The sequence below is a fragment of the Triturus cristatus genome, chromosome 6, assembly GCF_964204655.1.
Source record: "Triturus cristatus chromosome 6, aTriCri1.1, whole genome shotgun sequence".
NCBI lineage: Eukaryota > Metazoa > Chordata > Amphibia > Caudata > Salamandridae > Triturus > Triturus cristatus.
This window is the reverse complement of record NC_140589.1, coordinates 111,800,234-111,813,258: the sequence shown is the minus strand read 5'-3', so window position 1 is coordinate 111,813,258 and position 13,025 is coordinate 111,800,234. Positions and strand designations below refer to the sequence as shown.

Here is a 13,025-nt window from a genome sequence, read left to right as displayed (position 1 = left end):
AGTGAACATGAAGAGCAAACAAGGCCTGCAAGCGCTACACCCCGCCACCTCCTGTCACCCCGTCACCACTGTCTGTTTTGCTCCTTTCCCCAACCATGGCTAGCCTGGTGCTGTGTTCTGCTTGTGGGTTTTCTTATACTCGGGTAACATGCCTTGTTCTCAGTAAGTGCCTGTGCATCCCACTGTTTACGACAGTCCCTCTGGGGTGGTTGGTGATGTCATAATAGTCCCGAGAAACCCAGTGATGATAAACTGGTCCACAAATCGTGGAGGGAGTGTGCTCAACCTCTAACTGGAGGGAATTAGTCAGAGTCCTTTTTAACTGTATTGGGTGGTTTGGCTCCCAGAGCCAGATATACCCCAAGGCGTTCCAATCCTATACTTTGTGGTTTGAGGCAAGGACACCCTAGCTGGAGTTGCATTCATATTAGACACCATTTGAAAATAACATCCACTACATAGGAATTCAATTGTTCTGAATCAGTAGGTTTCCATCGAGAAAATTGGAAATGTAGGCACCATGAGGTTCACCCTCCTAAACATGTGGTTGAGAACTCTAGTAAGGGGCGGCATTCCTCTGTTCAGTGATATCAAACAGGTGCCCGTGCCCACCAGACAACCATTTTTCCATCCCAATACAGGCCCACCTTCTGTATTGGTGGCTTCTTTAACAGACAGGAGATGACTTCTCACCAACCTCATGTGAGTTTCATCATAAGAAGGGCAACAATTCACTGCATTAGTTTCCCCAGACAAGAAACACACAGACGTTGTTTGGGACTGCCAGCCTGTTGGCTGTTACCTGTGTGTGGCTTGATACCAGGGAGCAGCATGTGTGACAGGGGGAGCCAAAGTAATTAGTTTTAAAGCCAATTATAACTGAAAAATAGAACTCCAGTCATTTCAGGAACTGGAGTATGCCCTGCATCATCTATGGGAAGCAGAAACAAAGCACACAGATCGAGGTGGGGGAGACAGCCATGCACGAATGGCCGGTTGTACAACAGATGTTTCACGTTAAGATTTCAAAGTAACAGCATTCATTTTGAGAGACTTCCCAGGGCTGTCTCTCACAGGCAATTCTAAATTTAGTAAGAAAGAAAGCAAACAGCTGGGCAGAGAAAAATACTTAATTGAGACCTTTAGCTAAACCAGCAAGGTTTGGCGGTATTTTGCTTGCATGAAAAAGTGGTGCATATGGTTTCCAGCATCCCATGGGTTTCCTAGTGCTTTCAGAAAGAAACATCTTTGCACAAATTACTCTTCCAATAAGTCTCAAACATGGCACATACTTTTGTTTTTACTATGCATGTCAATATCATATATCCAATTCACACTGCATAAAATACAACTTTTGCATATACTCTTAAATGGTTTTCCTTTTTCATTAATAAACATATAGCTTATTTGATGTAAATAAAACAACTCTGAATGTATATCATGAAAAGGAAAGGTACAGACTTTAGGAAGTTCTGCTATCGACCAGAGCCCAATGAATTTCAGAGCACCAAAAATTGTACAGACCTGTTTTTTAGCAACTGCATCTAATTCTGACAGCAATTTTGGCCACTCATCTGGCCAATCATGTTTTATCATCTCCACCACAACACGAGCAAAGCCTTCTTTAATTTCATTTTTCTCTAGCGTAATGTGTTTGGTTCCCTGTGAGGGAGAAAGACATCTATGAAAGGCCCAACAGGCAAGTAGTACAGAACACTGCTATGCAAGAAACAAATGAAAAACATACTAAACAATAACTTAACAACCACAGAAAACACTTCAAACATAGTACTGGCCATTTGCCAACACCACTCCCGCCGCTACAAAAAATTACTGTACATGTACATCAGTGTCCTTCCGCTCACTTAGAAATCTTACTGCCAACCTCAACTTGCTGTGCCTTTGCACAGACAGACTCTTTCCCGGTACTCACGCTGCTAATCAAGCCCATCACATTTATCTTCAATAACTTTTTTTCATTCTCCGACATTTCTGCCCAGCGTGCCCTAAAAACAAGAGAGACAACTGATTACTAACTGCAGACATTCACCAAATACTTTCATAACACAAACTAAGGCAAACAAGTCTATTGCACTACTTCGAAAACACTTGCAAAATAGTTGTACTGGAGAAAAGGGTGGGTGCCTTATTATACGATCGATCTTACAGTGAAAGTGAATGATTGACATTGCACATACTGGAAGAGATTTAGCACAACTAGAAAATGTTGGTCAAACTCCACTAATAGTGGAAAGAGCAATATCTCGCATTGGTCTTTGTTGAGATCATCTTCAACAATGGGTGTAGACCCCAATAGCACTTTGAAGAGCGAAGGTCCAGAACACACTGTAATATTCTACAGATTAATAAGCTATAGAATAAATCCATACTATGAAAAACAGTGGTCCCTTCGGAATCACTTTAACAATTAGCATTTTAAGGGCCCAGCAGTAACCACCCCAACTGCAACAAATGTAAAGAAAAAGTAGATATAGAGTAAACACTTGTATAAAATTCAAAATAAGCTATATATACATTTGTCACAACTACACAAAAACTATAGTTAATCCAAAATAGGATATAATGTGCTCCAAGTGACAGGACAGTGCAATTGAACAAGAATTAGGTGCATGGAGAAAGTTAATTAAAAGGAGAAACAAAGTCTCTGTTTTGGCTTATACAATAAATTATTTGCAAAGGCACAGACTTCAATCAATGTGAAGGCTGCAATGCATATAATTATTTCCAAGGAGTATCAGTAGAAGAATCAGTGTTTCGACCGCTTGCAACAACTTTTCATGGGGTCTTCATCAAGACAAACTAAATGTAGCATGCTACAATATAAAAAGGTTTAGTTATGGGCCCTACCAAAGGCAGCTAGAGGAGTATGAACTGCTGAGATAGCTACACATCTTACTTCTACTACAGCAGTCCAACAGTATCCAGAAGACTAAAAAAACTAAAAACCATCATTAACAAGCATTGGCATAGCCAATGGGTCTCGCTTTTGGGACCCTATAAGTGTTTAGCCATGCAACAGTTGATGTTGTTGCACCAAGGATATTGTGCTGCATAACTAAATACTTGTAAGGTCCCAAAAGCGAGACCTATTGGCTATGCCAATGCTTGTTAATAGGGCCTCCCGGGCCCAATTCAAAGGAGGTCAAAGGTACGTTTTGAGATTGCCTCTCTCATTTGCATGTACTTTCGTACTCTTTGAAATTTACAGACATTCTCACTCTAATGTCTGGAAACCTGTGTCACAGTTTTTCAGCACATTACTGGGAATGGCAATCTAATATAACTTTTTCTGATGTTGCGTTACCTACACTCTGGAACTGTGTGTACAATGCAACCCCACTTTGGGGGAAGCCACCACCTTATGAGCAATTGCACATTTTTTCTTCTCCACGGGGTAACATTATTTTCTCAAAGAAAGGGGGTCCTTTACCTACATGCTCACCAAGTTTAGGAGTGTTTTGCCCTCCTTCCCTCCCTGGAAAGAGATTTACTCCTTCCTTTGGAGGAGCAAATTTCTGACCATTTCCAGGGTGAGAAGGGTCAGAGAGACTTTATGAATTTTGCAAAATCACTATTTTTGGTGTGCACCAACTCAGAAGGCTAACCACACCTTGGAAAGCCTACTTCCTACCCCTGGCGTAAAGTTACTTCTCTGTGATTGGACAAACTCTTAGCATACAATTGTGTAGGTGTAAATAGATGTACTCCAGGTAAGTATCCATTTCTGAATAATTTTATCGTATCTTTATGGCTAAAACACTTGTGAATTCGTCACCCAGATATAACCAGTACCGAAGCTGATCCACGTGTATTCTGCACTTCCCAGATTCCAGCTCTCAACCAAGGCCTTCCCCTCTCTCGGGTGTAGTGGTGAGGGGGTCAATGATGGCTTGAGCATATTTCCAGTCAAATGCCCCCCATGACTCGGCCTGAGTTCCCCTTAGTGCCTCGAGCCTAACGAGAGCCGAGCCCAGAAGCTGTGGATTGTACTTCCTGCATCCAAGCTCCCCCTGGCACGTCATTCTCCAGTCCGCTCTGGGTGCTCCGGTTTAGAGGCTGCTCGGTGCCTGCCTCTACTTCCACAATTAAGATGCAAAAAGCCTGAGACACGGGCCAGAATACCCACGGCACCAAGGGGGCTTGGAGAATGACATGATAGCGCATAGAGGGAAGGGAGGCAGAAAGTAAGAACTAGTTGCAAGAGTGCTGACAACCGGATCTATAGGAGTAAGAAAGACGGGAGGAGAAGCATTGAAGCGAGAGGTAGAGGGGCATAGGGAGCGAAAGCAAGGGAAAGCGAGAGATGATTGAAGATAAAAAGAAAGGGGGCGGGAGAAATGATACCCAATAATAAAAGTTTTTGAGCATGTTATGTCTCTCATAAATGTGTTATTCTATTTAATAGAATACAAGAGGTACTTTCTTTTGTGTGCAGAAGAACAAGTTACTTACCTTCGGTAACGATGTATCTGTAAGAAACATTAGTTAGTTAGATTCCTCACCTTAGAATATCCCCAGGCGTCAGACTGGATCCGGAAGATTTTTGTAGCAATACCCCTTGCGCGTCGCTAGGCATCGTCTGCGGCTCCGCGTCCGTCATTGGCGTCGTGCGCCGGAATGACGGAGTACTTAAGACGCCGCCCTCGCGCGCTGACGTCAGTTCTTGTACATAGCTTTCCGCGCCAGGAACGCAGAGCCATGCAAGAGACCGACACTGGTGCCAAAAAGTCTAGGGCCCTGAAAAGGATAGCCTTAACCCTAGATGTCAGTTCGCAGAACGGGGAGGATGGGTGGGTCGGTGAGGAATCTAACCAACGAAGGTAAGTAACTTGTTCATCTGAAAGAAACACGTTAGTTAGATTCCTCACCTTAGAATAGATACCCAAGCAATACCAACCCCGGTGGTGGGTCTGCGAACCAAGATCACACCAGAAAGTCCTGGAGGACAGAACGGCCAAAGAAGCCATCCCTCCGGACTTGGCTGTCTAGGCAATAATGCCTGGCAAACATGTGTAGCGAAGCCCACGTCGCCGCCTGACAGATGTCCTGCAAAGGGACTCCCCGTCCCAAAGCAGTAGTAGCCGTGGCCCGAGTAGAATGGGCTCGCAGCCCAACAGGAGGGTCCTTTTTTGCCAAGGAATAACAGATTTTTATACACAAAACGACTGTAGGAGAGTAGGGTCTGCTATCCTATGGTCACCCCAAATTTTTGCTTTTTGCTTCACTGGTTTTTGACATATTGAGGCTGTGGGCCTGCCAATCAGACCCCCACCCTGCTGTTCTCTCTACTAAATTAAAACTATGCACCCTAGGTGCATAACCAATTGGAAGTGGATCACCCTGTCAGCCCCTGTACCAGTGTACACTAGGTACCCAGGGCATTGGTGTACCCAAGGCCTGCCAAGGGCTGAAGCATGTACTATGCCACCCCAGGCTTGGCCTAACAATTTGACACAACTGGCTGATCACTCAGCTGGGGTAAGTTGGTGTAATCACCTCTTACTTAGGTGTAGTATACCTATACCTAACCTTAAATGGGACACCTGGTAACCTATAAGTCACTCCTATGGCAGGCCTTAACAATCCTGAAGGCAGAGTGCTTGGTTCCATGTGAGATGGTGCTCTGGCATGAGCTGAGCCTGTCTGCAGTGGTCGGAACAACTTCCTTCTACTGTTTCCAGATATCGTCATACCATATACTCTTAAGTGCATTATGAACCTCGCGGTTAAATGCTATCTTTGGTTTGGCTTTATCAAAACATGTCGAGTAAGGTGTCATACGAATTGGAATACTAACCCCTCGCCAATTCTGGCGACGGGGTTAGCATTCCACCCTTCTAGAGGGACACGACATGTACAGTACCTGAAACCCGGGTAAAATCAGACATAGCCTCAGCTCCACAAAATGGATGCTGCCACCACAGACACAAGTCTGCCCTCCTGCTGCTGGGAGTCCTTCCAGCTTGGGAGGTGTGGACAAAGGGTTTCCTGCCAGGGGAGGTGCGTGCACCACCCCAGACAGGATTTTGTGTATTGGTCAGGTAGGGCTTGAAAGAAACCAGACATGCCTGTGGCTCACAAGGAGCCTCGGTGCATATGCCAGTTCAAACCGGTCCTGGGGCACACCAGTCCCGGGCCTGGGGCGAGCTGGACAAAGGATTGGGGGTGTAACCACCCCCCTTCCTGGTCCCACCCATAGGGAGGGACCCGGCCCCTAGAATCCGCTTAAAGGTAGGAGCTGTGTCCTAAGACTTCAGACATCCTGGAATCAACTTAACACTAAGAAGAAGACGGGAACTTCGACGCTCTGCTGCACAGAGGACTGAAGCCAATCTCCCCTGTGGTCAGGGAGTGACCACCTTGCTAACGCAAGCACCATCCAGCGAATCAACGTCTGCTTTGCCGCCGCCTCCCGCCGGAGCCCGAGCCCAGAGACTGACAAGACCTGGACCTCCAGACCTCTCACCGCCCGATCCACAGTCCCTGAAAAGAGGAGACCCGTGGAGGCACCGAGACACGTGGAGCCAGCCATCTTGGAACGACTACGACAAGCTGACAAGCGCAACAACCGAGGCTCCCTCCAAGTTGTGCTTTGGGATCTGAGAAGCCCAACACCCGAGCAGCATCTGCACCAAAGGTGAGCCCTCCAGCATCTCCACGATCTGCGTGGGGCCCTTCTGCAGTTTGCCACTCGACGCGCCTAACCGGTTGCTGGCCCGCTGGCTAGTAGCCATCTTGGCGACGAACTTCAAGAAATACACCGCTGGTCTGGTTGCTCCAGACCGGCCCTTGCTCCCCTCCAAAGGAGCAGTCCTTCTGACCTTGCTGGTCAGAACCATCAGCTTATTTCATCTCCTACAACAATTGCTTTGGCCAAGGCTTGTTTGCTTCGATCAAGTCGCCGACACCGCCGACAGCGAGAGCCTGCGTGGGACAGCTCGTGAACCGACTCCTGGACGTCGTCGACCTCCAGGGACCACGTGGCTGCAGAGACAAGCTACCCCTTTCTTCCTGTTTGCACCCGACATTGCCTGGTACCCACCTGGTGCCACGCTGGTCACTGGCTAGTGACTGTGAACACTGTCCCCTCTGCTTACAGGTCTTCAACATCTCCGATCCACTCTTGGATCCACTGCATCTCTCCCGGACCGACCGCCTGCAGCATCTTTGTCTTCAAGCTCCACGGAACAGATAGAAGAAACCCGACGCACTTCGAGGCCTATGCACCCGCTTCCTGTGGGTGAGGTAAAGCTGGCACACCTGTGCCCAAGTGTAATATTACATCTCTAGTGCCTGTGTTCCAAATCTTGAGTTCCTAGTCCATCCGGAAGATCCTCTTTGCAGTAACTTTGTACTTTTTACGCACCCATTAAAACCTATGGGAGCACGCGTGTGACTATTTGCTCTGCACACGCCACCCGTGGACCTCCTGGTCACTAACTGACGTTAGCTCCTTGTAGGCCCAGCGATTCTAGAGGCCCTAGGCCTTTTCCCTTTTCTGTTCGTGGTACTTATACCACTATTTTAGTATATGGTTCGAGTGGCCACCAGGGCCTATCCATATAAAGTGCAACTTCTGTGTATTCTGTGATAATCTTGTTTGACGATTTGTGCTCCTGTGCTCATAAAGAGACTAGGGGTTACTTTGAGAAATAAATACATATATATTTTGAATATATATCTGTGTGGTGTCCTTTCATTGGTATAAAAGGGGGTTGCATTTGGTAAAACAGCTGGCTTAACACGCTTCACGAGTTTAGCCTCAAAGACTGCTTAGCCTACGCTACCACTAGGGCAGCTAGTCCGAAAAGGTTGACTTACAACCACACCATAAGGGTTGCTTGGCATGGTACAAGGTGGTCACTTTAACTAGTGAACATCATATACCAGGCCAACTTCTCACAACGACCCACCGGGAGATGGTCCGTTTGTGCACAGCTTTCCCCTTCTTAGCACCCACGTATCCAACGAAAAGTTGGTCGTCCACCCGGAACGGTTTTGTGCGGTCCAAATAAAAGGAGAGCGCACGTTTTGGGTCCAGACGGTGGAGCCTCTCTTCCTCTTTGGAAGGATGCGGAAAGAAGGTGGGCAAGGTGACAGACTGCCCAAGATGAAAGGGGGTCACCACTTTCGGTAGAAAGGAAGGACGAGGCTGAAGGACAACCTTGTCCGGATGAACAGATAGAAAAGGAGGCTTGGACGATAGAGCCTGGAGCTCACTCACCCGTCTAGCCGAGGTGATGGCTACCAGGAAAGCAGTCTTAAGAGTCAGAAGACGAAGAGGACAATTGTGAAGAGGCTCAAAGGGAACGCACATCAGAAATGTTAAGACAAGATTCAAGTCCCACTGAGGCATTACGAAAGGGACAGGAGGGAACGTGTGAGTAATGCCTTTAAGAAAGCGTGAAACTACAGGGGACTTGAAAAGAGAAGGCTGATCAGGAAGCCGTAAGAAGGCAGAGATGGCAGCAAGATAACCTTTCAAGGTGCCCAAGGCAGAGCCCTGCTGGGCCAAAGAAAGAAGAAAGAGGAGAACCTCAGAGAGAGGGGCGGAAAGGGGATCCACAGCCTTTGCTGTGCACCATGCCACAAATTTGTTCAAAGAATGATATCACAGACTTCAGGAGGCAAGTCAAATGGCATCAACTGCCGCCGCTCAATCTCCACGCATGGAGGTGGAGGCTGGACAGGTTCGGGTGGAGGACCGTCCCCCGCTGCTGCGACAGACGTTCCTCCCGAAGGGGCAGACGTATCGGAGGATCGGTCAACATACTGAGTAGCTCGGGATACCAGTACCTTCGTGCCCAATCCAGAGCCACCAAGATGACTTGGGCCCGGTCGTGCCTGATCTTCTTCAGCACTCTGGGCAGAAGTGGTATAGGCGGAAAGGTGTACAACAGACCGCAACTTTACTCGTGACGAAAAGCGTCGCCGAGCGAGTGCCGCCTTGGAAATTCCAACGCGCAGAACTGCTGACATTGCGCGTTCTCGTCGGTGGCGAATAGATCTAACCAAGGCTCTCCCCACTGCTGAAAGAGACCTTGCGCCACCTCGGAGTTCAGACGCCATTCGTGATCCATCATGCACCGGCGGCTGAGTTCGTCTGCTCTGGCGTTCAGAGAGCCCGCCAGATGTTGAACCACCAGGGTGATGCCCTGGTGTTCCACCCATGTCCAGAGGCGCAGAGCCTCCTGACAAAGGGTCCACGACCCCACCGCGGCCTGTTTGTTGCAATACCACATGGCGGTGGTGTTGTCCGTGAACACCTGCACGACACTTCCCCGGACAGAGGGAAGGAAGGCTTTCAGTGCAAGCCGGATCGCTCTCAGCTCCAACAAGTAGATGTGGAGGCGAGAATCTGCCGGAGACCAGAGGCCTCTGATCTCCGCCTCTGATCTCCGCCTCTCCCATATGGCCACCCCATCCCAGGAGGGACTCATCCGTCACTACGACATGCTCCGGTAGGGGTAGGGAGAGGCTCTTGCCCGTGACCCAATCGCGGTCCGTGAGCCACCACTGCAACTGCTGTGCAGTGCCCTCCGAGATCAAGACATGGTCGGACAGGTTGCCGTGATGCTGGGCCCACTGAAACTTCAGGTCCCACTGCAGAGCCCGCATGCGCCGCCTGGCGTGATGCACTAGTAGGATGCAGGAGGCCATCAGCCCCAGAAGCCGCAACACTAGCCTGACCGAAACCCAGGATAGAGGCCGAAAGATGGGAATCAGGGCCTGTATATCCCGGACCCGCTGTTCCGGTGGATGAACCCGGAACTGCGCCGAATCGAGAGCCGCACCGATGAAGAGGAGATTCTGAGAGGGGCTCAGGTGTGACTTTGGCACGTTGATGGAAAACCCCAGCAAATGCAGGAGATCCGCCGTAGTCTGGAGGTGGGAGACGACTGCCTGGGGCGAGCCCGCCTTCAACAACCAGTCGTCGAGATAGGGGGAAGACTGGAACCCCTGATCTGCGCAGATGAGCTGCGACCACCACCATCACTTTCGTGAACACCCGAGGGGCACTGGTAAGGCCGAAGGGAGCACGGTGAACTCAAAGTGCTCCTGACCCACCGTGAACCGCAGGTAATGCCGGTGGGCCGGCAGGACGAGGATGTGGAAATAAGCGTCCTGCAAGTCCAACGCTACCATCCAGTCTCCAGGGTCTAGGGCAGCTAGAACCTGAGCCAAAGTCAACATTTTGAACCGTTCCTTCCGGAGGAAGGCATTGACGTTCCGGAGGTCCAAGATAGGGCGTAGGCCCCCTTTGCCCTTCTTGGGAACCAGAAAGTAGTGGGAATAACAACCACGACCTACTTCTGGGCTCGGAACGCGCTCGACGGCCTCTTTGGCCAAGAGGGCCGAAACTTCCTCCCGCAGAAGATTCAAATGATCCTCCGAGATACGGTGGTGCTGCGGTGGCATGGCTGGAGGGGTCGTCTCGAAGGGGAGGGAGTAGCCCCTTCGGACGATTTGCAGAACCCACCTGTCCGAAGTAATGGTACGCCAGTGGAGCAGGTGATGGCGAACCCGGCCTCCCACTGGCGAGGAATGGGCCTGAAAGCTCGGACTAGGAAGGCTTAGAGGCGGATGCTGCCGGGGTGGATGTGGACTGACCGCGTTGTCCTCCAGTACCGCCTCGGCGGTAACCACGTCCGCGACCGCGTGCAGGCTGGTTCTGCGGCCGGTGGCTAGGCGGACGTGAGGAGGTGCCCCTTCCTTGGCCACGAAAGGAGCGAAAAGCGGAAGTTTGTGGCCGCGGGGGCTGAGAGGCCCAAGGACTTGGCCGTAGCCCGGGAGTCCTTGAAGCGAGCCAGCGCACTGTCCGCTTTCTCACCAAAAAGGCGAGCGCCATCAAAAGGCATGTCCAGGAGAGTGCTCTGGACATCCCCTGAAAAGGACGTGGACCGCAGCAAGGCGTGACGTCGAAGCGCCACCGTGGTAGAAATCACCCTACCCAGCTGCATCTCTCCCATCGGCCAGAGCCGAGGAAAGCCGTGCCCGGGCCTCCTCCGGGCACAGGGGCAGCATGTCCTCCACCGTATCCCACAGAGAGTGGGAATAACGGTCCAAGAGACAGGCGGTGTTCAAAGACCGCAGGCCCAAACTGAGCGAGGAGAACAGTTTTTTGCCGAACTGTTCCAGTCTCTTGGAATCCCGGTCCGATGGAGCGGACGGGAAGGAGGATTGGGAGGTAGAGGCCTGGATAACCAGACTCTCGGGGGTGGGGTGTTGGGACAGAAGACTGGGGTCGCCCGGAGCCGGGCGGTGGCGCCTGGCAACGTTCCTATCCACAGGAGGGACTGTGGAGGGCTTGGACCAGGTGCCCTGTAGAACGTCAATGAGGGCCTCATTGAATTGCAGCAGAGGCTCAGTGGAGCATGCGGCAGACTGAAGCACCTCAGTGAGGATGTTAGTCCTCACAGCCACGGCAGGCAGCTCAAGCCCATGGGCCGCGGCCGCCTTGCGCAGCACCACAGAAAAAGCTGCACCCTCCTCCGAAGCCACAGTCGGAGGAGAGATGAATCCAGTGTCCGGCGAGGTATCCAAACCACTGGCCTCCCCCAGTTCATCTGCCCAGTCCTGTGCAAGTTGGCCCTGAAGGGCCAAAGGGTCCACGGACCCCTCCCAGTCGCCCCCCGTCATCCGATTCCTGGTAAACAGGAGGAATGATCGGAGCCGGTCGATAGACAAAATGTGTCTCTAGCGGCGTCGGATGTGGCGTCGGGCGGCGCCGCATCGGCATCGGCATCGGGACCGGACAGGGGCTGAACCGGGGATCGACGTCGACCGGCGGAGGAGGCGTGACGAGGTCGGCCAGCGTAGACGGGGGCCCAGGCTCGGGCCCCTCGGGGACCTGCGGCGTCGGGGCCGGAGCCTCCAACGGCGCCGGGGCCGGAGCCGCCGGCACGCAAGGTCGCCCAGTCGAGTCCGCGGGGCCCGAAGGCGCGCCTGCGGGCGTCGACGGCGGGGGCAGGCTCCTCATGGCCGAGAGGAAGGCGCTGACCTCCGCCGGCGTCGCGTCAGTCCCAGGGACCGGCGGGTATGGGGACGTGTGCGGCGCCTGCGGCTCCGGCGGAGATGCGGGGGTGGAACCACCCTGACCCTCGGCCGAGTCGCGCGACCGGCGAGGGGAGTCCGAAGAGCGGTGTCGCCTCTTGGACTTCTTGGAGCGCTTCGACTTACCCGAAGACTTCAAGCCAGACGAGCGACGATGTCGAGTGCGGCTCCGCGACCAATCCTTGGACCTCCTCCTGGACCGGGATCAAGAGGGGCGCGGAGCCTAGTGGCGAAGCTCGAGAAGCTTGCGGGACCGCTCCCGCCTAGCTTTCGAGGTCAGGGCCTTACAATCGGAGCACGACTCCGCGTCGTGGTCGAGGCCCAAGCAGTACAGGCACCGGCGGTGATGATCGGTCACCGACATCAGTCGGTGACAGTCATCGCAGGCCTTGAACCCAGGCATCCTACCGGCACCAGATGTCGATTGACAAAGATCAAAAGGGATCAAAATAGTTAGTCAAAAAAGACTAAAAGGGGTAGCTCTCCCGGATCGGCGCTTATTGGCGTGGAAAAAAGAAGAACTGACGTCAGCGCGCAAGGGCGGTGTCTAAGTACTCCGACGACGTCATTCCGGCGCACGATGCCAACGACGGACGCGGAGCCGCAGACGACGCCTAGCGACGCGCAAGGGGTATTGCTACAAAAATCTTCTGGATCCGGTCTTACGCCTGGGGATATTCTAAGGTGAGGAATCTAACGAACGTGTGTCTTTCAGATCATTTGTATTCCTCCTGCTATCAGATCTACCAATTCCTGCAAGTCGTGCTATAGTCAGGGCCACTGGAATTATGCAATGTTGAATCTGCGGTGTTTTCCGTATAGTTGGGAATTTACGGCATTCGCCTCATAGTCTATAATCCACTGTATAATCTGCACCTTTAATAAAATAACATAATAGCAAGTGTATGCTGTCACAATATTCTGCAGCAGTCTGCTAATTGATTGAGTTA

At 51.4% G+C, this 13,025-nt stretch overlaps 1 protein-coding gene across 1 annotated transcript in view; it reads right to left on the bottom strand.

Annotated features, from left to right (window-relative positions):
* LOC146816480 (exportin-5-like) overlaps positions 1-13,025 on the bottom strand; it is a 1,728,456-nt gene that overhangs the window by 1,604,592 nt on the left and 110,839 nt on the right. Inside the window, exons 3-4 of the mRNA XM_085610324.1 lie at positions 1,934-2,006; positions 1,525-1,662 (exon numbers count right to left, since the gene is read on the bottom strand). Of these exons, the coding sequence (XP_085466450.1) occupies positions 1,525-1,662; positions 1,934-2,006 (211 nt within the window). The remainder of the gene's footprint in view (positions 1-1,524; positions 1,663-1,933; positions 2,007-13,025) is intronic.